The sequence below is a fragment of the Salvelinus fontinalis genome, unplaced genomic scaffold (assembly GCF_029448725.1).
Source record: "Salvelinus fontinalis isolate EN_2023a unplaced genomic scaffold, ASM2944872v1 scaffold_0048, whole genome shotgun sequence".
In the NCBI taxonomy this organism is placed as follows: domain Eukaryota; kingdom Metazoa; phylum Chordata; class Actinopteri; order Salmoniformes; family Salmonidae; genus Salvelinus; species Salvelinus fontinalis.
In genome coordinates this window covers 253,899-281,411 of record NW_026600257.1, presented here as the reverse complement: position 1 = coordinate 281,411, position 27,513 = coordinate 253,899, and the positions used below count along the sequence as shown (strand labels likewise).

The window sequence follows — 27,513 nt, the reverse complement described above, 5'->3', positions numbered from 1 at the left end:
ATAAAATCCACCCAATGCAGATTTACTCTATTTAGTAAGACTATAAACTGAATGACTGATCCTGTGCAGTAGCTTCAGAACAGAAGGCTGACGGGGGTGTAACCCATAGAGGGCTAACGTTACACCCAGCGCCTGTCATATGTCGCCTACTGATAACAATGCTGTTGAGCCATGAATCAACTGTTTTCATTGCTTGGACTATTTATCAATTAGAGGCATGCGGTGTTATTCAGTCAGCTGTAGAGCTCAGGTATCTCATGCACCAGTGTACTGTACGTTTTATGTACTTGCAAAGCTGTTATGTTATGCGATACAATTCAAATATGGAGCTGTCACTTCTTGTGAGCCAAGGCGACACATTACTTGGCTTCGTTGGCGCAACCATAAAACAATAACTGCACACACAATATTTATCATGCTTAACTATTGAGCTAACTAGTTTTCGTTTTCAAGTCAACAGAAAATTAACAGAAACCGTAGAAAATCAACAAAAATCGGATGTACACAAACACTGTACCTCAAGCTCTTCCTCCAGCTGGCTTCATGGCTACTACTAAAACGAGGAAATAGGGGGACAACAAAATAGTCATGTTTTGTTAGAATAATACTTGAGCAATAACAATGAATGTTATCACTACAGTTACAATTAAAGAAAGTAGTCGTTTGTTTTTTCTTCTGGAACAGTTCAGTAAACAATATTCTAACATATTTAAACAATAATTTAGATACAATATATTTCCCCTTTCATCAAAATGGTTTATTCCATTCTGCTGTCAGTATGAGAAACGGGACGCCATTGCGGTTCTGCACACGGGCGTTCCATGCATAACGAAGCATGCAGCAATTGATCCAATATGGCGTCCAGAGTGTCTCAGTTTCTCAGTACTCCCAACTCCACATGAATCCCTTGCCCCGCCCCCGTCCTTTCCCTTACGCGTGGTATCTGTTTTGGCAGCATGGCTTCTTCAGCGAAAAGACGAGCAGTTGGAATGGGAGAAAATCCCGCTGATAGTGAGGATAACAGCTCTGATGAAGGATTGGAAGACGACGTTGATTCAGCAGAGAATAACAGCGGATCAGAAGAGGAGATCAATGAAGTACGATAATGTCTCTAGCGAACTGGCTACATTCATGGCCTAGCAGGCTAGCTAGCACTGGCTAACGTTAGAGGGGTTAGCTAGATAGTTTTTTTTTTTAGCAAACAACTGTTGTTCATATCAAGCTAGCTAATAATGTTACGCATGTTAGGGACATGCTGAACATAGCCAGTCGATAACTTCAGAGTTTTAACTAGCTAAATAGTAAAATTCATGGATATTTACACACTTAAAACCATAAGAGTAGTTTAGACAAAACAAACAATCGATACGTGTATTGACACTAAAACTGGCAGCACATTCGCCCCGAGTCCCCCTCCAGTCCAAAACATTGTCTCGGGATTCTGGACTTGTATTAAAAAACCTTTGTTTGTTTCCTAGGAGGTCATTGTAGACTTTGAGGCCCATACCATTACTCACAATGACTACAATGGGGTCAAGAAACTCCTGCAACAGCTGTTTCTGAAGGCTCGTGTCAATACATCCGAGTTGACCGATCTCCTCATCCAGCAGAATCATATTGGAAGCGTCATCAGGGTAAGAAACGAGACGCGGTGCACCGTTCACATCAGATCAGACCGTCATTAAATATGCGTCATATAATTTAACGCATCATATTAAACACCCGAAATATGATTATACACATATGCTTTCTTCAAATCAAATTTTATTTCGTCACATACACATGTGTATCGAAATGCTTGTGTTTCTAGCTCCAGCTTCCAACCCCACATCCAAAGGAGAACAATCTATATGAATTCAGTAGCATCATGTATGTCTATTTGCATGTTTTGTTATCAGCAAGCAGAAGTGCCAGAGGACAGTGATGATGACGAGGATCCAGCTGATGAGGTGTTTGGTTTCATCAGCATGCTCAACCTCACTGAGAGAAAGGTACGGTCAGATATATGTTATCTATTTGGGGCTGCAGGTAGCCTAGTGGTTAGAGGGGGGAGGCAGGTAGCCTAGTGGTTAGAGGGGGGGAGGCAGGTAGCCTAGTGGTTAGAGGGGGGAGGCAGGTAGCCTAGTGGTTAGAGGGGGGAGGCAGGTAGCCTAGTGGTTAGAGGGGGGAGGCAGGTAGCCTAGTGGTTAGAGGGGGGAGGTAGGTAGCCTAGTGGTTAGAGGGGGGAGGTAGGTAGCCTAGTGGTTAGAGGGGGGAGGTAGGTAGCCTAGTGGTTAGAGGGGGGAGGCAGGTAGCCTAGTGGTTAGAGGGGGGGGAGGCAGGTAGCCTAGTGGTTAGAGGGGGGGGAGGCAGGTAGCCTAGTGGTTAGAGGGGGGGGAGGCAGGTAGCCTAGTGGTTAGAGGGGGGGGAGGCAGGTAGCCTAGTGGTTAGAGGGGGGGGAGGCAGGTAGCCTAGTGGTTAGAGGGGGGGGAGGCAGGTAGCCTAGTGGTTAGAGGGGGGGGAGGCAGGTAGCCTAGTGGTTAGAGGGGGGGGGGCAGGTAGTCTAGTGGTTAGAGGAGGGAGGCAGGTAGCCTAGTGGGTAGAGGAGGGAGGCAGGTAGCCTAGTGGTTAGAGGCAGGTAGCCTAGTGGTTAGAGGCAGGTAGCCTAGTGGTTAGAGGCAGGTAGCCTAGTGGTTAGAGGCAGGTAGCCTAGTGGTTAGAGGCAGGTAGCCTAGTGGTTAGAGGCAGGTAGCCTAGTGGTTAGAGGCAGGTAGCCTAGTGGTTAGAGGCAGGTAGCCTAGTGGTTAGAGGCAGGTAGCCTAGTGGTTAGAGGCAGGTAGCCTAGTGGTTAGAGGCAGGTAGCCTAGTGGTTAGAGGCAGGTAGCCTAGTGGTTAGAGGGGGGAGGCAGGTAGCCTAGTGGTTAGAGGGGGGAGGCAGGTAGCCGAAAGGTTGCTAGATCGAATCCCTGAGCTGACAAGGTAAACATCTGTCGTTCTGCCCCTGAACAAGGCAGTTAACCCCACTGTTCCCCGGTAGGCCGTCATTGTGAATAAGTATTTGTTCTTAACTGACTTGCCTAGTTAAATAAAGGTTAAATTAAAAGTATATATATATATAATCTATGAAATCACTAAACTTGACACTTTCTCAACCAATGAGATGTTAAGAGACCACCAAAGACATTGTTGTTCACTCTTCTCTCTGTCATAATCTGATATTATAAAAGGTCGACCTTGAGGAAAGTTTTTCTGTTTTCCATAGACTTCAAAGTAGTAGCCTACTTCCTCTTCCTGCCTACTGCGCTAGCCTGCATTTTGAACAATCATGGCAGTCTCGTGAATAAGTTCTATATGTTAATTACTGTGTTATGATTCGTCCACAGGGTGTCCAGTGTGTGGAGGAGGTAAAGGATCTGATCCTGGGTCAGTGTGAGAAGAGTTGTCCCCATAGTGTGACAGACGATCTGGAGAAGGTCCTCAACGACACCAGTAAGCCTGTAGGACTGCTGCTCAGCGAGAGGTTCATCAACGTGCCCCCACAGATCGCCCTGCCCCTCCACAAACAGCTACAGTGAGTCTCTGTCTTACCCGAACCCCCACAGATCGCCCTGCCCCTCCACAAACAGCTACAGTGAGTCTCTGTCTAACCCGAACCCCCACAGATCATCATGCCCCTCCACAAACAGCTACAGTGAGTCTCTGTCTTACCCGAACCCCCACAGATCGCCCTGCCCCTCCACAAACAGCTACAGTGAGTCTCTGTCTAACCCGAACCCCCACAGATCATCATGCCCCTCCACAAACAGCTACAGTGAGTTTCTGTCTAACCCTAACCCCCACAGATCGCCCTGCCCCTCCACAAACAGCTACAGTGAGTCTCTGTCTTACCCGAACCCCCACAGATCGCCCTGCCCCTCCACAAACAGCTACAGTGAGTCTCTGTCTAACCCGAACCCCCACAGATCATCATGCCCCTCCACAAACAGCTACAGTGAGTCTCTGTCTTACCCGAACCCCCACAGATCGCCCTGCCCCTCCACAAACAGCTACAGTGAGTCTCTGTCTAACCCGAACCCCCACAGATCATCATGCCCCTCCACAAACAGCTACAGTGAGTTTCTGTCTAACCCTAACCCCCACAGATCGCCCTGCCACTCCACAAACAGCTACAGTAAGTCTCTGTCTAACCCGAACCCCCACAGATCATCATGCCCCTCCACAAACAGCTACAGTGAGTTTCTGTCTAACCCTAACCCCCACAGATCGCCCTGCCACTCCACAAACAGCTACAGTAAGTCTCTGTCTAACCCGAGTCCCCCACAGATCATCCTGCCCCTCTAAACAGCTACAGTAAATCTGTTTTACCCGAACCCCCACAGATCGCCCTGCCCCTCCACAAACAGCAGAGTCCAGTTACCTCCCCTTTCTCTTTCAGTTATCCTTCCTGGGTCATGTTCATTAGGTCATAAAACCAAAGAAAACATCCGGAAACAGGGATGGACTACCTGGAGTTGTCCAATAAGAAACTCTTTATTTTTTATTTTTTTTATTTAATAATAATACTATTCTGTTGCATCCCTGCACACTGTACTGTCAACAAGACATGCTCTCAGATTACTGTACTGTCAACAAGACATGCTCTCAGATTACTGGACTGTCAACAAGACATGCTCTCAGATTACTGGACTGTCAACAAGACATGCTCTCAGATTACTGGACTGTCAACAAGACATGCTCTCAGATTACTGGACTGTCAACAAGACATGCTCTCAGATTACTGGACTGTCAACAAGACATGCTCTCAGATTACTGGACTGTCAACAAGACATGCTCTCAGATTACTGGACTGTCAACAAGACATGCTCTCAGATTACTGGACTGTCAACAAGACATGCTCTCAGATTACTGGACTGTCAACAAGACATGCTCTCAGATTAATGGACTGTCGCTCAAGCGATGTACCATTGTGTTCACTGTCAATCACCTGCTGTGCATTATGGGTATGCTACTGTAGATGAACCCTTCTAATCATGGTAATTAAATATAATTAATATGGACCTATAATTATAATATAACTGCTTGTCTCAGATATGGGTCACTTTGCACCGGATACACAAATGCTAAATATCTGACATATTTGTTTGTACAAAAGTAATTCCATTGTCTATGGAAAGAAGACCGAAAGCAGTGTGTCAATACACTATTAATAAAACCATGACCACGTCATTGATTGAATGTTCCAGGGAGGAGATGGCAGAAGCCCAGAGCAGCAACAAGCCCAGTGGGAAGTGTCATTACTGCCTGATGATCAGTAAGACCTACAAGGATCCCTCCAAGACCAGAGGAGCACCGCCTAAAGACCAGCTCACGTTCGTCAACGCAGAGGAAGAGTTCTTCTATGAGGTACATGTTTATAACTTAATTTAAGAAAATCTATTTAACCTTTTATTTAACTAGGCAAGTCACTTAAGATCAAATTCTTATTTACAATGACGACCTACCGGGGAACAGTGGGTTATCTGCCTTGTTCAGGGGCAGAACGACTTTGTCCATCTCGGGGATTCGATCCAGCAACCTTTCGGTTACTGGCCCAATGCTCGAACCACTAGGCTACCTGCCTCCCCCCTCTTACCACTAGGCTACCTGCCTCCCCCCTCTTACCACTAGGCTACCTGCCTCCCCCCTCTAACCACTAGACTACCTGCCCCCCCCCTCTAACCACTAGGCTACCTGCCTCCCCTCCTCTAACCACTAGGCTACCTGCCTCCCCCCTCTAACCACTAGGCTACCTGCCTCCCCCCTCTAACCACTAGGCTACCTGCCTCCCCCCTCTAACCACTAGGCTACCTGCCTCCCCCCTCTAACCACTAGGCTACCTGCCTCCCCCCTCTAACCACTAGGCTACCTGCCTCCCCCCTCTAACCACTAGGCTACCTGCCTCCCCCCTCTTACCACTAGGCTACCTGCCTCCCCCCTCTAACCACTAGACTACCTGCCTCCCCCCTCTAACCACTAGGCTACCTGCCCCCCCCCTCTAACCACTAGGCTACCTGCCCCCCCCCCTCTAACCACTAGGCTACCTGCCTCCCCTCCTCTAACCACTAGGCTACCTGCCTCCCCCCTCTAACCACTAGGCTACCTGCCTCCCCCCTCTAACCACTAGGCTACCTGCCTCCCCCCTCTAACCACTAGGCTACCTGCCTCCCCCCTCTAACCACTAGGCTACCTGCCTCCCCCCTCTAACCACTAGGCTACCTGCCTCCCCCCTCTAACCACTAGGCTACCTGCCTCCCCCCTCTAACCACTAGGCTACCTGCCTCCCCAACTTTAAGTATAATAATATATACCATTTAGGTTTGCTGTTGGATTGTTTAAGGTACTTTTTGAAGTCGTAGGGTTTTAGATGTTTTTTCAGAAGATGTGCCGGGACTCCGCTGTCCTGGCACCCCAATGGTGGAACCGCCCCCCCCCCCCCCCCCCCCCCCTAAAGCTAGGACAGCGGAGTCGCTGCACACAGAGAAGAGCTTGGACTGGGCTGAGTGAGAGCTGTCCTCCCGTAGGGCCAAGAGACCAGAGGTGACAGAACGGAGTGTTCGGGGTGTTGAGTTAGAGCCTGAAGGTAGGGAGGGTCTAGAGACCAGAGGTGGCAGAACGGAGGGCTCAGGTTGGGGTGTTTGAGCCTGAAGGGAAGGAGGGGCCATCACTAGCAGGGTCGGGAGTCGATTCCATTTCAATTCAGAAAGTAAAGCCCATTTATCAAATGTCCCAAATGAAGAGAATTGGTATTTCAACCCCCAACCCTGGTCACTAATCATAACTTCCTCAAGTTGTACTAGTTTTAGAGCTACTCAAGCTATACTTGATGAGTTAAAAATGGCCCTTTTTTTTAACTCGTCCTTTTCCACTGCCGTAACCATTTGTCCATGTCCCCGCTACAGCAAGCCACCATGAAGTTCCACTACTCGGTGCAGGAGGAGACGGACAGTGTTCTGAGTGGGCGGTGGTCCTTCGACGACGTCCCCATGAAGCCGCAGCGTACCGTGATGCTCATCCCGGCAGACAGGATGTCAGCCATCATGGACAAGCTCAAAGAATACCTGACCGTGTGACCAACCGTACGACTAAACATACAGAATAAACTCTGGTAAACAACAGGACTGATTTTTTTTGTAATGTAAAATTCAATACGAAACATCGAAAGGAAGGGACCACTGGAATCATTTTCGTTAAGCTGAGAATAATGTCAAGTCAATGTCATTATGTAACGGTTTCCTTCAGCCCAGCGGTTTTATCTCGACGTTTTTAGGTAAAAATGTATCTTTTGACAAAATAAATCATTTTAGACCTTGGTCATAGTTCAAAGCATTGTATTTACAGATTCATGTAAACAAAGTGATGTTTTAACATTTCAGTACAAACCATTTCTTACACAATATTAGGTTATCAAGCAAGTGACAATTCCCAAAAATGAAATGGTGTATTTTTCTGTGAAGGAATATCAGATGTTTTGATGGACTAAGTTCAAACTGATCTGGATTCATTTATTGGGGTTATACTCTATTAGAATATAGGCTAATTATTTACTGTAATAATATCAAATGACCAAGGCAGTTACCACCTGACTGAATTAAAGATATGAAGAAAACTGTACAGCAAGTCAGTCATTTGGCAGTTGATCTAACCCAGGGGGTTTTCAAAACTCTCCTCGGGGGACCCCCCAACCGACCCCCCCCCCCCCCAGCCGTTCCATATAGTTGAACTATTCCACAGCTAAATCACCTGATTCAATGTGTCATCCAATCAGGTGACATACAGTGTCATCCAATCAGGTGACATACAGTGTCATCCAATCAGGTGACATACAGTGTCATCCAATCAGGTGACATACTGTGTCATCCAATCAGGTGACACAGTTCAGGGCTACAACAACATTGTGAAAAGTCTGGGGGTCCCCGAGAAGCGGTTTGAAAACCACTGTTCTAATCAGCGATGATGGTCTTTTCAGTGAAGGTCAGTGCTGAAGCTCTCCACCAGAGGTCACTGTAGCACACATCTGTCATAGGACTGAGCCAATGTATTGCAGTCCTTATCTGCTTTACTGTTGATTGTCAGGGTCTGTTGCTTGTCTTTCCGTCCAGATCCGTCCCGGTCCAGGATGTGCTGTAGAAGGTCTTTACTCTCGCTAGGAGGCAGGTTGTAATAGAAATACTGAGGGGCTGTCTGGATGAACCTACAGAGAGAATACAATACTAATATTATAGAAATACTGAGGGGCTGTCTGGATGAACCTACAGGGAGAATACAATACTAATATTATAGAAATACTGAGGGGCTGTCTGTATGAACCTACAGAGAGAATACAATACTAATATTATAGAAATACTGAGGGCCGTCTGGGTGAACCTACAGAGAGAAGACAATACTAATAGTATAGACATACTGAGGGTCCGTCTGGATGAACCTACAGAGAGAATACAATACTAATATTATAGACATACTGAGGGGCGTCTGTATGAACCTACAGAGAGAAGACAATACTAATATTATAGACATACTGAGGGCCGTCTGGATGAACCTACAGAGAGAAGACAATACTAATAGTATAGACATACTGAGGGTCCGTCTGGATGAACCTACAGAGAGAATACAATACTAATATTATAGACATACTGAGGGGCCGTCTGGATGAAAAGGTTAGAGGGGAGGGGCCTCGAGGGCCTTTGGATGAGAAGGTTAGAGGGGAGAGGCCTAGGGGAACATTGATGAGAAGGTTAGAGGGGAGGGGCCTCGGGGGTCATTGGATGAGAAGGTTAGAGGGGTGAGGCCTCAGGGGTCATTGGATGAGAAGGTTAGAGGGGAGGGGCCTCAGGGGTCATTGGATGAGAAGGTTAGAGGGGAGAGGCCTAGGGGAACATTGATGAGAAGGTTAGAGGGGAGGGGCCTCGGGGGTCATTGGATGAGAAGGTTAGAGGGGTGAGGCCTCAGGGGTCATTGGATGAGAAGGTTAGAGGGGAGGGGCCTCAGGGGTCATTGGATGAGAAGGTTAGAGGGGTGAGGCCTCAGGGGTCATTGGATGAGAAGGTTAGAGGGGTGAGGCCTCAGGGGTCATTGGATGAGAAGGTTAGAGGGGAGGGGCCTCAGGGGTCATTGGATGAGAAGGTTAGAGGGGTGAGGCCTCAGGGGTCATTGGATGAGAAGGTTAGAGGGGAGGGGCCTCAGGGGTCATTGGATGAGAAGGTTAGAGGGGTGAGGCCTCAGGGGTCATTGGATGAGAAGGTTAGAGCGGAGGGGCCTCGGGGATCATTGGATGAGAAGGTTAGAGGGGAGGGGCCTCGTGGGTCATTGGATGAGAAGGTTAGAGGGGAGGGGCCTCGGGGGTCATTGGATGAGAAGGTTAGAGGGGAGGGGCCTCGGGGGTCATTGGATGAGAAGGTTAGAGGGGAGGGGCCTCGGGGATCATTGGATGAGAAGGTTAGAGGGGAGGGGCCTCGGGGGTCATTGGATGAGAAGGTTAGAGGGGAGGGGCCTCGGGGGTCATTGGATGAGAAGGTTAGTGGGGAGGGGCATCGGGGGTCATCGGATGAGAAGGTTAGAGAGGGACCTCGGGGGTCATTGGATGAGAAGTTTAGAGGGGAGGGGCCTCTGACCTCATCCAACGCATTTTTAAAAAGAAGACATAAGAATGGACATGAGGAAAAATGCATTGAGAAAGAGCCTTGGTTTGGCCCATTGACTTACACTGCATTGAGAAAGAGCCTTGGTTTGGCCCATTGACTTACACTGCATTGAGGAAAAGCCTTGGTTTGGCCCATTGACTTACACTGCATTGAGAAAGAGCCTTGGTTTGACCCATTGACTTACACTGCATTGAGGAAGAGCCTTGGTTTGGCCCATTGACTTACACTGCATTGGGAAAGAGCCTTGGTTTGGGCCATTGACTTACACTGCATTGGGAAAGAGCCTTGGTTTGGCCCATTGACTTACACTGCATTGGGAAAGAGCCTTGGTTTGACCCATCGACTTACACTGTATTGAGGAAGAGCCTTGGTTTGGCCCATTGACTTACACTGCATTGGGAAAGAGCCTTGGTTTGGCCCATTGACTTACACTGCATTGAGGAAGAGCCTTGGTTTGGCCCATTGACTTACACTGCATTGGGAAAGAGCCTTGTTTTGGCCCATTGACCTTCACTGCATTGAGGAAGAGCCTTGGTTTGGCCCATTGACTTACACTGCATTGGGAAAGAGCCTTGGTTTGGCCCATTGACTTACACTGCATTGAGGAAGAGCCTTGGTTTGGCCCATTGACTTACACTGCATTGGGAAAGAGCCTTGGTTTGGCCCATTGACTTACACTGCATTGAGGAAGAGCCTTGGTTTGGCCCATTGACTTACACTGCATTGAGGAAGAGCCTTGGTTTGGCCCATTGACTTACACTGCATTGGGAAAGAGCCTTGGTTTGGCCCATTGACTTACACTGCAGGGGAGATTTCAGAGACTGTCCGGATACAGTTGTTTTCCGAGAGAGTATACTCATGGAACAGCACCCACTCTGGCAAACCCAGTTGATGGGCCTTGGCCCCATAGCTGGAGGCAGGGTGGACCTGAGCCATGTGCCTGTTGGTCAACATGAAGTAGTTTCCTGAGCCGTCCACATCACGGGCAATCTAAAACAGGGATAAAGGAAGTTCATATTTGCCATTAAACAAATGACTTCATGGAAAGTGACAGGACAGTGAGTTCCATACAGGACGGTGAGTTCCATACAGGACGGTGAGTTCCATACAGGACGGTGAGTTCCATACAGGACGGTGAGTTCCATACAGGACACTGACTTCCATACAGGACACTGACTTCCATACAGGACACTGACTTCCATACAGGACACTGACTTCCATACAGGATGGTGACTTCCATACAGGACGGTGACTTCCATACAGGATGGTGACTTCCATACAGGATGGTGGCTTCCATACAGGACGGTGACTTCCATACAGGACACTGACTTCCATACAGGACACTGACTTCCATACAGGAAACTGACTTCCATACAGGACGGTGACTTCCATACAGGACGGTGACTTCCATACAGGACACTGACTTCCATACAGGACACTGACTTCCATACAGGAAACTGACTTCCATACAGGACGGTGACTTCCATACAGGACGGTGACTTCCATACAGGACGGTGACTTCCATACAGGACGGTGACTTCCATACAGGACACTGACTTCCATTCAGGACACTGACTTCCATACAGGACACTGACTTCCATACAGGACACTGACTTCCATACAGGAAACTGACTTCCATACAGGACGGTGACTTCCATACAGGACGGTGACTTCCATACAGGACGGTGACTTCCATACAGGACGGTGACTTCCATACAGGACGGTGGCTTCCATACAGGACGGTGGCTTCCATACAGGACGGTGACTTCCATACAGGATGGTGACTTCCATACAGGACACTGACTTCCATACAGGATGGTGACTTCCATACAGGATGGTGGCTTCCATACAGGATGGTGGCTTCCATACAGGACGGTGACTTCCATACAGGATGGTGACTTCCATACAGGACACTGACTTCCATACAGGACAGTGACTTCCATACAGGACGGTGACTTCCATACAGGATGGTGACTTCCATACAGGATGGTGGCTTCCATACAGGACGGTGACTTCCATACAGGACACTGACTTCCATACAGGACACTGACTTCCATACAGGAAACTGACTTCCATACAGGACGGTGACTTCCATACAGGACGGTTACTTCCATACAGGACACTGACTTCCATACAGGACACTGACTTCCATACAGGACACTGACTTCCATACAGGACACTGACTTCCATACAGGACGGTGGCTTCCATACAGGACGGTGGCTTCCATACAGGATGGTGACTTCCATACAGGATGGTGGCTTCCATACAGGATGGTGACTTCCATACAGGATGGTGACTTCCATGCAGGACACTGACTTCCATACAGGACACTGACTTCCATACAGGACACTGACTTCCATACAGGACGGTGACTTCCATACAGGACACTGACTTCCATACAGGACACTGACTTCCATACAGGACACTGACTTCCATACAGGACGGTGACTTCCATACAGGACGGTGACTTGCATACAGGACGGTGACTTCCATACAGGACGGTGACTTCCATACAGGACACTGACTTCCATACAGGACACTGACTTCCATACAGGACACTGACTTCCATACAGGACACTGACTTCCATACAGGACACTGACTTCCATACAGGAAACTGACTTCCATACAGGACGGTGACTTCCATACAGGACGGTGACTTCCATACAGGACGGTGACTTCCATACAGGACGGTGACTTCCATACAGGACGGTGACTTCCATACAGGATGGTGACTTCCATACAGGACGGTGGCTTCCATACAGGACGGTGACTTCCATACAGGATGGTGACTTCCATACAGGACACTGACTTCCATACAGGATGGTGACTTCCATACAGGATGGTGGCTTCCATACAGGACGGTGACTTCCATACAGGATGGTGACTTCCATACAGGATGGTGGCTTCCATACAGGACGGTGACTTCCATACAGGACACTGACTTCCATACAGGACACTGACTTCCATACAGGAAACTGACTTCCATACAGGACGGTGACTTCCATACAGGACGGTTACTTCCATACAGGACACTGACTTCCATACAGGACACTGACTTCCATACAGGACAGTGACTTCCATACAGGACAGTGACTTCCATACAGGACGGTGGCTTCCATACAGGATGGTGACTTCCATACAGGATGGTGGCTTCCATACAGGATGGTGGCTTCCATACAGGACGGTGACATCCATACAGGATGGTGACTTCCATACAGGACACTGACTTCCATACAGGACACGGACTTCCATACAGGACGGTGACTTCCATACAGGACACTGACTTCCATACAGGATGGTGACTTCCATACAGGATGGTGGCTTCCATACAGGACACTGGCTTCCATACAGGACACTGACTTCCATACAGGACACTGACTTCCATACAGGACACTGACTTCCATACAGGACACTGACTTCCATACAGGAAACTGACTTCCATACAGGACGGTGACTTCCATACAGGACGGTGACTTCCATACAGGACGGTGACTTCCATACAGGACGGTGACTTCCATACAGGACGGTGACTTCCATACAGGATGGTGACTTCCATACAGGACGGTGGCTTCCATACAGGACGGTGACTTCCATACAGGAACGTGACTTCCATACAGGACACTGACTTCCATACAGGATGGTGACTTCCATACAGGATGGTGGCTTCCATACAGGACGGTGACTTCCATACAGGATGGTGACTTCCATACAGGATGGTGGCTTCCATACAGGACGGTGACTTCCATACAGGACACTGACTTCCATACAGGACACTGACTTCCATACAGGAAACTGACTTCCATACAGGACGGTGACTTCCATACAGGACGGTTACTTCCATACAGGACACTGACTTCCATACAGGACACTGACTTCCATACAGGACAGTGACTTCCATACAGGACAGTGACTTCCATACAGGACGGTGGCTTCCATACAGGATGGTGACTTCCATACAGGATGGTGGCTTCCATACAGGATGGTGGCTTCCGTACAGGACGGTGACTTCCATACAGGATGGTGACTTCCATACAGGACACTGACTTCCATACAGGACACGGACTTCCATACAGGACGGTGACTTCCATACAGGACACTGACTTCCATACAGGATGGTGACTTCCATACAGGATGGTGACTTCCATACAGGATGGTGGCTTCCATACAGGACACTGACTTCCATACAGGAAACTGACTTCCATACAGGACGGTGACTTCCATACAGGACGGTGACTTCCATACAGGACGGTGACTTCCATACAGGACGGTGACTTCCATACAGGACGGTGACTTCCATACAGGACGGTGACTTCCATACAGGACGGTGACTTCCATACAGGACGGTGGCTTCCATACAGGACGGTGACTTCCATACAGGATGGTGACTTCCATACAGGACACTGACTTCCATACAGGATGGTGACTTCCATACAGGATGGTGGCTTCCATACAGGACGGTGACTTCCATACAGGATGGTGACTTCCATACAGGATGGTGGCTTCCATACAGGACGGTGACTTCCATACAGGACACTGACTTCCATACAGGACACTGACTTCCATACAGGAAACTGACTTCCATACAGGACGGTGACTTCCATACAGGACGGTTACTTCCATACAGGACACTGACTTCCATACAGGACACTGACTTCCATACAGGACAGTGACTTCCATACAGGACAGTGACTTCCATACAGGACGGTGGCTTCCATACAGGATGGTGACTTCCATACAGGATGGTGGCTTCCATACAGGATGGTGGCTTCCATACAGGACGGTGACTTCCATACAGGATGGTGACTTCCATACAGGACACTGACTTCCATACAGGACACGGACTTCCATACAGGACGGTGACTTCCATACAGGACACTGACTTCCATACAGGATGGTGACTTCCATACAGGATGGTGGCTTCCATACAGGACACTGGCTTCCATACAGGACACTGACTTCCATACAGGACGGTGACTTCCATACAGGACGGTGACTTCCATACAGGACGGTGACTTCCATACAGGACGGTGACTTCCATACAGGATGGTGACTTCCATACAGGAAACTGACTTCCATACAGGACGGTGACTTCCATACAGGACGGTGACCTCCATACAGGACGGTGACTTCCATACAGGACGGTGACTTTCATACAGGACGGTGACTTTCATACAGGACGGTGACTTCCATACAGAACGGTGACTTCCATACAGGACGGTGACTTCCATACAGGATGGTGACTTCCATACAGGACGGTGACTTCCATACAGGACACTGACTTCCATACAGGACACTGACTTCCATACAGGACACTGACTTCCATACAGGATGGTGGCTTCCATACAGGACGGTGACTTCCATACAGGACGGTGACTTCCATACAGGACACTGACTTCCATACAGGACACTGACTTCCATACAGGACGGTGACTTCCATACAGGACACTGACTTCCATACAGGACGGTGACTTCCATACAGGACGGTGACTTCCATACAGGATGGTGGCTTCCATACAGGACACTGACTTCCATACAGGACACTGACTTCCATAAAGGACGGTGACTTCCATACAGGACGGTGACTTCCATACAGGACAGTGACTTCCATACAGGACACTGACTTCCATACAGGACGGTGACTTCCATACAGGATGGTGGCTTCCATACAGGACGGTGACTTCCATACAGGACACTGACTTCCATACAGGACACTGACTTCCATACAGGAAACTGACTTCCATACAGGACGGTGACTTCCATACAGGACGGTGACTTCCATACAGGACGGTGACTTCCATACAGGACGGTGACTTCCATACAGGACGGTGACTTCCATACAGGACACTGACTTCCATACAGGACAGTGACTTCCATACAGGACGGTGACTTCCATACAGGACACTGACTTCCATACAGGACACTGACTTCCATACAGGATGGTGACTTCCATACAGGATGGTGGCTTCCATACAGGACACTGACTTCCATACAGGACGGTGACTTCCATACAGGACACTGACTTCCATACAGGACACTGACTTCCATACAGGACGGTGACTTCCATACAGTACACTGACTTCCATACAGGACACTGACTTCCATACAGGACACTGACATCCATACAGGACACTGACTTCCATACAGGACACTGACTTCCATACAGGATGGTGACTTCCATACAGGACGGTGACTTCCATACAGGACGGTGACTTCCATACAGGACACTGACTTCCATACAGGACACTGACTTCCATACAGGACACTGACTTCCATACAGGACACTGACTTCCATACAGGACAATGACTTCCATACAGGACACTGACTTCCATACAGGACACTGACTTCCATACAGGACACTGACTTCCATACAGGATGGTGACTTCCATACAGGACGGTGACTTCCATACAGGACGGTGACTTCCATACAGGACACTGACTTCCATACAGGACGGTGACTTCCATACAGGACGGTGACTTCCATACAGGACACTGACTTCCATACAGGACACTGACTTCCATACAGGACACTGACTTCCATACAGGATGGTGACTTCCATACAGGATGGTGACTTCCATACAGGACGGTGACTTCCATACAGGACGGTGACTTCCATACAGGACGGTGACTTCCATACAGGATGGGGACTTCCATACAGGATGGTGACTTCCATACAGGACACTGACTTACAGGACGGTGAGTTCATTCAGATGTTTAATGTGAATGTGATCCGTTTGGGAATTGAACCTTGGTGTTGCTAATGTAGCAGATTGAGATCTGCCACTTGCGCGACCGAATAGCTAGCTTTCAGTGGCGTGACCCGCTTCAGGAGGGCGGTCACGTATGCGATCCCTTCGGGAATTGAACCTTGGTGTTGCTAACCTCGGGTTGGAACCTCGGTATGGAGTGGAACCGGGGAGGAAACGAAACATGCTTAAAGCGAGCAGTGGGACGTCCCTCTACACTAGCACTACGGTTCTCCATTGTCCACCGACCTGCATGAAGAACCCTGCCAGCAGAGCTCTCTTGATGTTCAGTGTGTTGGTCTTGGTTGTCCACCGACCTGCATGAAGAACCCTGCCAACAGAGCTCTCTTGATGTTCAGTGTGTTGGTCTTGGTTGTCCCACCGACCTGCATGAAGAACCCTGCCAACAGAGCTCTCTTGATGTTCAGTGTGTTGGTCTTGGTTGTCCCACCGACCTGCATGAAGAACCCTGCCAACAGAGATCTCTTGATGTTCAGTGTGTTGGTCTTGGTTGTCCCACCGACCTGCATGAAGAACCCTGCCAACAGAGCTCTCTTGATGTTCAGTGTGTTGGTCTTGGTTGTCCACCGACCTGCATGAAGAACCCTGACAGCAGAGCTCTCTTGATGTTCAGTGTGTTGGTCTTGGTTCCGAAGGACGTCTCAGAGACGGGCAGCTCTATTCTCTTCAGGATGTCAGTCAACTCGGACCTGATGGCGTCTGCTGTGTGAAGGGCGCGGTGGTTTAGATGGTAGTCCTGACACCACTTCTCTACGCTGAAGTCTGAGGGGATAACAGGAAGAAACATTCAGCTAGAAGTGAGGAGAAGAGAATCAAGTAGAATAGAATCAAGTAGAATAGAATCAAGTAGAATAGAATGAAATGTACACATACAGTTGAAGTCGGAAGTTTACATACACCTTAGCCAAATACATTTCAACTCAGTTTTTCACAATCCCTGACATTTAATCCTAGTAAAAATTCCCTGTTTTAGGTCAGTTAGGATCTCCACTTTTATTTTAAGAATGTGAAATGCCGGAATAATAGTAGAGAGAATTATTTATTTCAGCTTTTATTTCTTTCATCACATTTCCAGTGGGTCAGAAGTTTACATACACTCAATTAATATTTGGTAGCATTGCCTTTACATTGTTTAACTTGGGTCAAATGTGCCAGGTAGCCTTCCACAAGCTTCCCACAATGAGTTGGGTGAATTTTGGCCCATTCCTCCTGACAGAGCTGGTGTAACTGAGTCAGGTTTGTAGGCCTCCTTGCTCGCACACGCTTTATCAGTTCTGCCCACAAATGTTCTATAGGATTGAAGTCAGGGCTTTGTGATGGCCACTCCAATACCTTGACTTTGTTGTCCTTAAGCCATTTTGCCACAACGTTGGAAGTATGCTTGGGGTCATTGTCCAATTGGAAGACCCATTTGTGACCAAGCTTTAACTTCCTGACTGATGTCTTGAGATGTTGCTTCAATATATCCACATACTTTTCACATACTTTTCCTACCTCATGATGCCATCTATTTTGTGAAGTGCACCAGTCCCTCCTGCAGCAAAGCACCCCCACAACCTGATGCTGCCACCCCCGTGCTTCACAGTTGGGATGGTGTTCTTTGGCTTGCAAGCCTCCCCCTTTTTCCTCCAAACATAACGATGGTCATTATGGTCAAACAATTTCTCCAAAAAGTACAATCTTTGTCCCCATGTGCAGTTGCAAACCGTAGTTTGGCTTTTTTATGGCGGTTTTGGAGCAGTGGCTTCTTCCTTGCTTAGCGACCTTTCAGGTTATGTCGATATAGGACTCGTTTTACTGTGGATATAGATACTTTTGCACCTGTTTCCTCCAGCATCTTCACAAGGTCCTTTGCTGTTGTTCTGGGATTGAATTGCACTTTTCGCACCAAAGTACGTTCATCTCTAGGAGACAGAACGCGTCTCCTTCCTGAGTGGTATAACGGCTGCGTGGTCCCATGGTGTTTATACTTGCGTACTATTGTTTGTACAGATGAACGTGGTACCTTCAGGCATTTGGAAATTGCTCCCAAGGATGAACCAGACTTCTGGAGGTCTACAAATTTCTTTCTGAGGTCTTGGCTGATTTCTTTGGATTTTCCCATGATGTTAAGCAAAGAGGCAGTGAGTTTGAAGGTAGGCCTTGAAATACATCCACAGGTACACCTCCAATTGACTCAAATTATGTCAATTAACCTATCAGAAGCTTCTAAAGCCATAAAATAATTTTCTGGGATTTTCCAAGCTGTTTAAAGGCACAGTCAACTTAGTGTATGTAAACTTCTGACCCACTGAAATTGTGATACAGTGAATTATAAGTCAAATAATCTGTCTGTAAACAATTGTTGGAAAAAGGACTTGTGTCATTCACAAAATAGATGTCCTAACCGACTTGCCAAAACTATAGTTTGTTAGCAAGAAATGTGTGGAGTGGTTGAAAAACTAGTTTTAATGACTCCAACCTAAGTCTATGTAAACTTCCGACTACAACTGCATACAGTGCATTTGGAAAGTATTCAGACCCCTTGACTTTTTCCACATTTTGTTACATTACAGCCTTATTCTAAAATGGAGTAAATAGTTTTTTTTACCTCATCAATCTACACACAATACCCCATAATTAAAAAGCAAGAACAGGTTTTTAGAAAAAACTGAAATATCACATTTACATATGTAAATATCCAGACCCTTTACTCAGTACTTTGTTGAAGCACCTTTGGCAGCGATTACAGCCTCGAGTCTTCTTGGGTTTGACACAACAAGTTTGGGACACCTGTATTTGGAGAGTTTCTCCTATTCTTCTCTGCAGATCCTTTCAAGCTCTGTCAGGTTGGACGGGGAGCGTCGCTGCACAGCTACTTCCAGGGTCTCTCGAGAGATGTTCGATCTGGTTCAAGTCCGGGCTCTGGCTGGGCCACTCAAGGACATTCAGAGACTTGTCCTGAAGCCACTCCTGCGTTGTCTTGGCTGTGTGCTTCAGGTCATTGTCCTGTTGGAAGGTGAACCTTCACCCCAGTCTGAGGTGCTGAGCGCACTGGATTGGGTTTTTTATCAAGGATCTCCCTGTACTTTGCTCCGTTCATCTTTCCCTCGATCCTGACTAGTCCCTTCCACTGAAAAACATTCCCACAGCAGGATGCTAACACCACCATGCTTCACCGTAGGGATGGTGCCAGGTTTCCTCCAGACGTGACACTTGGCACTCAGGCCAAAGAGTTCAATCTTGGTTTCATCAGACCAGAGAATCTTGTTTCTCACGGTCTGAGAGTCTTTAGGTGCCTTTTGGCAAACTCCAAGCAGGCTTTTATGTGCCTTTTACTGAGGAGTGGCTTCCGTCTGGCCACTCTACCATAAAGGCCTGATTGGTGGAGTGCTGCAGAGATGGTTGTCCTTCTGGAAAGTTCTTCCATCTCCACAGCGGAACTCTGGAGCCCTGTCAGAGTGACCAAGGCCCTTCTCCCTCGACTGCTCAGTTTGGCGAGGCGGCCAGCTCTAGGAAGAGTCTTGCAGGTTCAAACTTCTTCCATTTAAGAATGATGGAGGCCACCGTGTTCTTGGGGACCTTCAATGCTGCAGACATGTTTTGGTACCCTTCCCCAGATCTGTGCCTCGACACAATCCTGTCTCAGAGCTCTACGGACAATTCCTTCAACTTCATGGATTGGTTTTTGCTGTGACATGCACTGTCAACTGTGGAACCTTATTTATATACACAGGCGTGTTCCTTTCCAAATCATGTCTAATCAATTGAATTTATCACAGGTGGACTCCAAGTTGTAGAAACATCTCAAGGATGATCAATGGAAACAGGATGCATCTGAGCTCAATTTTGAGTCTCATAGCAAAGGGTCTGAATACTTACGGAAATAAGGTATTTATGTTTTTATTTTGAATACATTTGCAAAAAATGTCTAAAAACCTGTTTTCGATTTGTCATTACGGGGTGTTGTGTGTAGATTGAGGAGGGGACTGGGACGATTTAATACATTTTAGAGTACGGTTGTAACGTAACAAAAAGGCAAGGGGTCTGAATACTTTCCCAAGGCAGTGTATAGTGAAGTATTTCACAATGTGATGCTTTTCTGAGCTCAATAGATCTCAACTGTCTTTCTCCTTCTCTGGCTGTGTTTGAAGTAACTAACTTACATGTCTCTCTCTGGCTGTATTTGAAGGCGTTGTAGATGTTGATGAGGGTGAAGTGGTCTCCCTCAGGGTGCCGGAACTTTCTGTGGCACTGGTGTACCTCTTGGGTCCTGCCAACAGGTGGCTCCAGGAAGCAGCTTGGCGCTAACGCAAAACAGACAGAATCAATAGGGTGGTTAGCATTGGTGCTAACGCAAAACAGACAGAATCAATAGGGTGGTTAGCATTGGTGCTAACGCAAAACAGACAGAATCAATAGGGTGGTTAGCATTGGTGCTAACGCAAAACAGACAGAATCAATAGGGTGGTTAGCATTGGTGCTAACGCAAAACAGACAGAATCAATAGGGTGGTTAGCATTGACGCTAATGCAGACAGAGAATCAATAGAGGTTAACATTGGCGCTAACGCAGACAGACAGAGAATCAATAGGAAGGTTAGCTATGATGCTAAAACAGACATATCAACAGGGTTAGCATTGTTTGACCAAGCTACTCTCCCCGTATAGTACCTTGTGGCTCATTGCCTGAGTGGGAGAAATAGCAGCCGTCTAGGCATCAAATGCTAATGCTCAGAGACTAGACTATGTCCATATAGTAGATTATACTGTCTGGCAGATTATACTGTCTGGCAGATTATACTGTCTGGCAGATTATACATTCAAAAGGTCAGAGATGCCGATAAAGTTGTCCATCATGGTTAAGACTGTTTATGATGGATATTCTAATATATTCAGTAGCGGTTATAAAGGCTTTATGGGTGTAGACATAAGCGTGAGGGTTTAACCCCATTACAAGACACGGAGGGTGTGCTGCTCCAACATGGTTTAAATCCATTTTAGATTAGACCTAAACTAGATTTAGTAAATCTAGGTTTAAAATTCATCAGTGTTACACCACTTAATTTTAAGACTGGATTAGTTAATCAAAGGTTAAATCACTAAACTATGATCAGTGATATGTGTCCTAATGGATTCACCATAGCAATATGTTGTAATTCTATGGAAACAGACCAGCACTGCTCATTGCAGGGTAGCCATCAAAGTGACTTTTCACTTCAGGCTGAGGATGAAATTAATTGCACTTTTCTGTCAAATGACTTAGCTGGATAGTTGAGCATGATAAACCACAGGAGATAAAATTGTTAATCACAAAGAAAATAAAGGACATACAAATGATTTACCCTGATATTTGATGAATCTAAAGCTCCTCCAGTGGCAGTTCAGATTTAATCCCAAAACTGAATTTAAATTAGTTTTTAAAACAATGGAGGAACAAGATTAAATTTGATCTTGGTTTGAGTTAAAAATTAAATTTAGTGTAGAAGAAGGATTATATTGAACTATGATTATTGAAAACGAGGTTTAAAGTTCAATGCAACAACATCACTAGATAAACCTTGATTAAACCCAGTTTGAGTTAATCCATGTTGGTGCAATCCACCCTGAGTGAATCAAATAAAATCTTAACTAAAATGGGCCAAAGGTTGTAAGAGTGGAAACTACATACCTGATAGCATAGCTGCGATGGTCACCACCTCGTTCACACAATCAAACTCACAGGACGCCAGCAGAGCCTTGGCCATCTGAGCGTCCAATGGCAACTCAGAGATTATGATCCCGATCTCTGATAGGTTCCCATCGTCGTCCAATGCCGCGAGGTAATCCAGCTCCTCTAGCGACTGCATCAGACCCTCTGGATCTGGGTTGGAAGTAGACAACTTAGATAATAGATAATAAAAGACAAGATCTGGATAGGAAGTAGATCATCCTTTACATAATAGATAATAAGAGATAAGATCTGGATAGGAAGTAGACAACTTAGATAATAGATAATAAGAGATAAGATCTGGATAGGAAGTAGATCATCCTTTACATAATAGATAATAAAAGACAAGATCTGGATAGGAAATAGATCATCCTTTACATAATAGCGAGAGCAGTGTGGGTGCAATAATTGAATAACATGGATTTCTAAATTTATTTTGCAATGCACGCACACGCGATGCGAGCGGTGTGGTCAGCCTGTGAGCAAAACACCTGTTTAACAAAATGACTTGTCAGTTGATGCATTGGATTATGATCATACAATATCTGCTCAGCTCCTCAAGAGATCGAGGGCCTGACTGTAACTTATCACTCCCATGTAGCTACAAAATAAAAATGGCACACGTCAAAAGACATAGAATACATAATCAGTATAAAACTCTATTCCTGAAAAGAGCCTGAGCTCCAAAAAGGTTGATCCAGGAATATAGCCTAGTGTGTTCCAGTAGAATGGAGGACAATATTCTACTTCCTCCTCATTGTGGAGGTCCGAGGGCGAAACGAGACGCGTTATGGTGTAATCATTAACGAGCTGGCCTCTTTACACCGTGGTATGTGTCCCAAATGGTGCACTACCCTTTTGACCAGAGTAGGGCACTACCCTTTTGACCAGAGTAGGGCTCTACCTTTTGACCAGAGTAGGGCTCTACCTTTTGACCAGAGTAGGGCTCTACCTTTTGACCAGAGTAGGGCGCTACCTTTTGACCAGAGTAGGGCGCTACCTTTTGACCAGAGTAGGGCACTACCCTTTTGACCAGAGTAGGGCGCTACCCTTTTGACCAGAGTAGGGCGCTACCCTTTTGACCAGAGTAGGGCACTACTCTTTTGACCAGAGTAGGGCACTACCTTTTGACCAGAGTAGGGCACTACCCTTTTGACCAGAGTAGGGCACTACCCTTTTGATCAGAGTAGGGCTCTACCTTTTGACCAGAGTAGGGCTCTACCTTTTGACCAGAGTAGGGCGCTACCTTTTGACCAGAGTAGGGCGCTACCTTTTGACCAGAGTAGGGCACTACCCTTTTGACCAGAGTAGGGCGCTACCCTTTTGACCAGAGTAGGGCGCTACCCTTTTGACCAGAGTAGGGCGCTACCCTTTTGACCAGAGTAGGGCACTACCTTTTGACCAGAGTAGGGCCCTACCTTTTGACCAGAGTAGGGCGCTACCTTTTGACCAGAGTAGGCCACTACCCTTTTGACCAGAGTAGGGCACTACCTTTTGACCAGAGTAGGGCGCTACCCTTTTGACCAGAGTAGGGCGCTACCTTTTGACCAGAGTAGGGCACTACCTTTTGACCAGAGTAGGGCACTACCTTTTGACCAGAGTAGGGCACTACCTTTTGACCAGAGTAGGGCACTACCCTTTTGACCAGAGTAGGGCTCTACCCTTTTGACCAGAGTAGGGCACTACCTTTTGACCAGAGTAGGGCACTACCTTTTGACCAGAGTAGGGCGCTACCTTTTGACCAGAGTAGGGCACTACCTTTTGACCAGAGTAGGGCACTACCCTTTTGACCAGAGTAGGGCTCTACCCTTTTGACCAGAGTAGGGCGCTACCTTTTGACCAGAGTAGGGCGCTACCCTTTTGACCAGAGTAGGGCACTATATAGGGAATAGGGAGCCGTTTGGGCTGCAGATTGTCACTGTCCTCAGCTCTTCCCATGCAGGGACAGCCGGGTGGGTCGAGGCTCTCAGACAATGGTCCCTGGCAGGCCACTGTCAGCTCTACTAAAGCACGGCTGACTGCCTCTTAACAGGACAGAGCACGGCATACAGCCCTCCATCAGACCTCTAACCAGGACAAAAACCCATCCTGTACACTGCACCACTCTACAGTTCCAGCTATAGTTGCAAAACTCTGCTAACTTCCCCAAAATACCCTGGTTTACCCAGAATTCCTGGTTGGATGATTGCAGATTTCCTGCTTATTCCTTCTAGATCTTCTGGAAAACCTGAGAATTTGGGGGAAGTTGCTGGAATTCTGCATCTCTAGTTACAGCACAGATTACACAGGGTCAGATCCATAGAATTACATATTATAACACATTTCATTAGGATCTCTGTGGTCAGACTCACCTCCCGACCAGAGTCTAATAACCTGGGAATACACTGCAGACAAGACCCAGATACAACCAGGGTTTCTAGTCAGATACAACCAGGGTTTCTAGTCAGATACAACCAGGGTTTCTAGTCAGATACAACCAGGGTACAACCAGGGTTTCTAGTCAGGTACAACCAGGGTTTCTAGTCAGGTACAACCAGGGTTTCTAGTCAGATACAACCAGGGTTTCTAGTCAGATACAACCAGGGTTTCTAGTCAGATACAACCAGGGTTTCTAGTCAGATACAACCAGGGTTTCTAGTCAGATACAACCAGGGTTTCTAGTCAGATACAACCAGGGTTTCTAGTCAGATACAACCAGGGTTTCTAGTCAGATACAACCAGGGTTTCTAGTCAGATACAACCAGGGTTTCTAGTCAGATACAACCAGGGTTTCTAGTCAGGTACAACCAGGGTTTCTAGTCAGGTACAACCAGGGTTTCTAGTCAGATACAACCAGGGTTTCTAGTCAGATACAACCAGGGTTTCTAGTCATGCTTCTACATCTGCTTTGTTTTCTGTTTGGGGTTTTAGGCTGGGTTTCTGTATAAGCAGTTGGTGACATCTGCTGATGTAAAAAAGGGCTTTATAGATACATTTGATTGATTGATTGATTGTGTGTGATTGGTAGTTTGGTTCAATTTCCTTCTTTGGTTACTGTACCACCAAGTACATTTTGCTCTGCCCGGAGTAGCCCTGAAGTACCCTCTCATGTAAGACTATGGTCTCATGAGTCTTCCCAAGTACCCCCGGTGGACAGGCCAAATACCCCCGGTGGACAGGCCAAATACCCCCGGTGGACAGGCCAAGTACCCCCGGTGGACAGGCCAAGTACCCCCGGTGGACAGGCCAAGTACCCCCGGTGGACAGGCCAAGTACCCCCGGTGGACAGGCCAAGTACCCCCGGTGGACAGGCCATGTAGCCCCGGTGGACAGGCCATGTACCCCCGGTGGACAGGCCAAGTACCCCCGGTGGACAGGCCAAGTACCCCCGGTGGACAGGCCATGCACCCCCGGTGGACAGGCCATGCACCCCCGGTGGACAGGCCATGTACCCCCGGTGGACAGGCCAAGTACCCCCGGTGGACAGGCCAAGTACCCCCGGTGGACAGGCCATGCACCCCCGGTGGACAGGCCATGTAGCCCCAGGGGTCCTAGTACCCCAGGATGAGAACCACGGTCCTACTATAGTACCATGTAGAATGTCTGTCTGGTAGGCTGACCTGGTCTGGTGATGAAGTCACAGTGTCTCAGCCCTGCGATCTCCATCCTCTTGAGGAAGAGGATGGTAGAGGTGAGGTTGGTGTCCAGGATCTGAGGGGATGTCTCTACGGGGAGAACTCTCTCCTCAGGGTAAAGGCAGAAACACTTCCCTGGACAAACACAGACAACGTTATTACCTTCAAAATCAATCAAACACACACACCTGTCGTACCTGTCGGTCCAGTCAGCTGCTTCCCGACATCAGTACCTGTCGGTCCAGTCAGCTGCTTCCTGATATCAGTACCTGTCGGTCCAGTCAGCTGCTTCCCGTCGTCAGTACCTGTCGGTCCAGTCAGCTGCTTCCTGATATCAGTACCTGTCGGTCCAGTCAGCTGCTTCCCGTCGTCAGTACCTGTCGGTCCAGTCAGCTGCTTCCTGACATCAGTACCTGTCGGTCCAGTCAGCTGCTTCCTGACATCAGTACCTGTCGGTCCAGTCAGCTGCTTCCTGATATCAGTACCTGTCGGTCCAGTCAGCTGCTTCCTGACGTCTGCCTGGCATCTGCTGATGGGTCGTAGTACCTCAGAGTTGGCCCTTATCCTGGGATTATACACCTGGTTGAAATAATACATGTTTAAACGGACAGGTTAACCATAGAACGACAAATTACAACTATTTAATAATGTCATTAATTAACTAATTTAATAGGATATCTATGGTCATAGCCTTGGCATACATTTATAAACTAACATGCGATGCTGGTTTTATGGGGATTAAACTCACATATCTTTTCTCGACTCCTGCGTCGATGACAAAGTTAACAGAGTCCACAGCCCAGAACATGTCCTCTCCCTGGCTTGTGGAGAGGAAAACCCTCCGGCTCCTGGTCGTAACTGTTCCCCTACTCCCCATCCCCTCCCCCAGGAGAGAGGGTGCCCGACCCTGCCCAGGGCACCAGACCACGGGCACCAGCTCCCCCAGGTCTGCCCCCAGTCTGGTACCCTCTCTCTGGAGGATAGCACGGGCACAGACAACTTCCTGTAGGAGGGGAAACACAGTGTGAGAAATGTTGACAGCATCATACGACTAGTCCCGTGTGGCTACTGGTTAGCAACGCTCTAAGGTCACGGGTTCAATTCCTGCAGGGATCACATGTCTAAAAAAAGGTATTCACTCACTGTACCCCTCTGAGGATTATAGTGTCTACTACTTGACCTTTACACCCCAGGCTGGATGGTGCAACGTGAGGGGAAGAGAGGGCTTATCATGTCATCAATAGTTAACACATTTTGCTCGCAGACCCATCAATAGAAAAAGGCTGAGTTGACATCTCTATTGACAGGCTTTAAGCTCATTGTCCTACATATATGGTCAAGGACAACAGGGCCTTTCAAAACACTTTGTCATTCCAACAGACCACGAGGCCATCTCAGTCAAACACACTAAAGGACATAAAAACAAAGGCCGACGAGACGGGGGGAATTATTTGGAATGTTGCTTTGCCATTTAAATTCAATTAAGTACACACCACACATGATAAAAAAAAAAGATAACATTATGAGAGAGATTCTGCTTAAGGACAGCTTTTCTACTTAAGGACAGAGACACTACTTAAGGACAGAGCTCCTACTTAAGGACAGAGATCCTACTTAAGGACAGAGCTTCTACTTAAGGACAGAGATCCTACTTAAGGACAGAGATCCTACTTAAGGACAGAGATCCTACTTAAGGACAGAGATCCTACTTAAGGACAGAGATCCTACTTAAGGACAGAGCTCCTACTTAAGGACAGATCTCCTACTTAAGGACAGAGATCCTACTT

General features: G+C 47.5%; 3 protein-coding genes across 5 annotated transcripts in view; 1 reads left to right on the top strand and 2 right to left on the bottom strand.

Moving 5' to 3' along the window:
• LOC129842527 (uroporphyrinogen-III synthase-like) overlaps positions 1-616 on the bottom strand; it is a 31,381-nt gene extending 30,765 nt beyond the window's left edge. For all 3 annotated transcript variants that reach the window (XM_055911104.1, XM_055911105.1, XM_055911106.1), the window contains exon 1: positions 518-616. The gene's annotated coding sequence lies outside the window, so the exon portion shown is untranslated. The remainder of the gene's footprint in view (positions 1-517) is intronic.
• A 295-nt stretch (positions 617-911) lies between these two features.
• Positions 912-7,328, top strand: LOC129842526 (protein BCCIP homolog). The gene is made up of 6 exons (XM_055911103.1): positions 912-1,097; positions 1,479-1,634; positions 1,899-1,991; positions 3,363-3,550; positions 5,223-5,382; positions 6,918-7,328. The coding sequence occupies exons 1-6, from the start codon at positions 957-959 to the stop codon at positions 7,086-7,088; spliced, it is 909 nt and encodes a 302-aa protein (XP_055767078.1). The 5' UTR covers positions 912-956; the 3' UTR covers positions 7,089-7,328.
• Positions 7,329-7,724: 396 nt separating this feature from the next.
• Positions 7,725-27,513, bottom strand: part of LOC129842533 (putative pre-mRNA-splicing factor ATP-dependent RNA helicase DHX32) — a 29,557-nt gene continuing 9,768 nt past the window's right edge. Inside the window, exons 8-15 of the mRNA XM_055911110.1 lie at positions 26,475-26,729; positions 26,212-26,305; positions 25,712-25,861; positions 22,074-22,265; positions 20,570-20,710; positions 16,996-17,186; positions 10,456-10,646; positions 7,725-8,209 (exon numbers count right to left, since the gene is read on the bottom strand). Of these exons, the coding sequence (XP_055767085.1) occupies positions 8,017-8,209; positions 10,456-10,646; positions 16,996-17,186; positions 20,570-20,710; positions 22,074-22,265; positions 25,712-25,861; positions 26,212-26,305; positions 26,475-26,729 (1,407 nt within the window). The 3' untranslated portion in view covers positions 7,725-8,016. The remainder of the gene's footprint in view (positions 8,210-10,455; positions 10,647-16,995; positions 17,187-20,569; positions 20,711-22,073; positions 22,266-25,711; positions 25,862-26,211; positions 26,306-26,474; positions 26,730-27,513) is intronic.

Coding starts and splice junctions, on each gene's coding strand:
- LOC129842526 (XM_055911103.1), top strand. CDS start 957: ATGGCTTCTTCAGCGAAAAGACGAGCAGTTGGAATGGGAGAAAATCCC. Junction 1,635..1,898: donor ATATTGGAAGCGTCATCAGG/GTAAGAAACGAG, acceptor TTTTGTTATCAG/CAAGCAGAAGTGCCAGAGGA. Junction 5,383..6,917: donor AGGAAGAGTTCTTCTATGAG/GTACATGTTTAT, acceptor TCCCCGCTACAG/CAAGCCACCATGAAGTTCCA.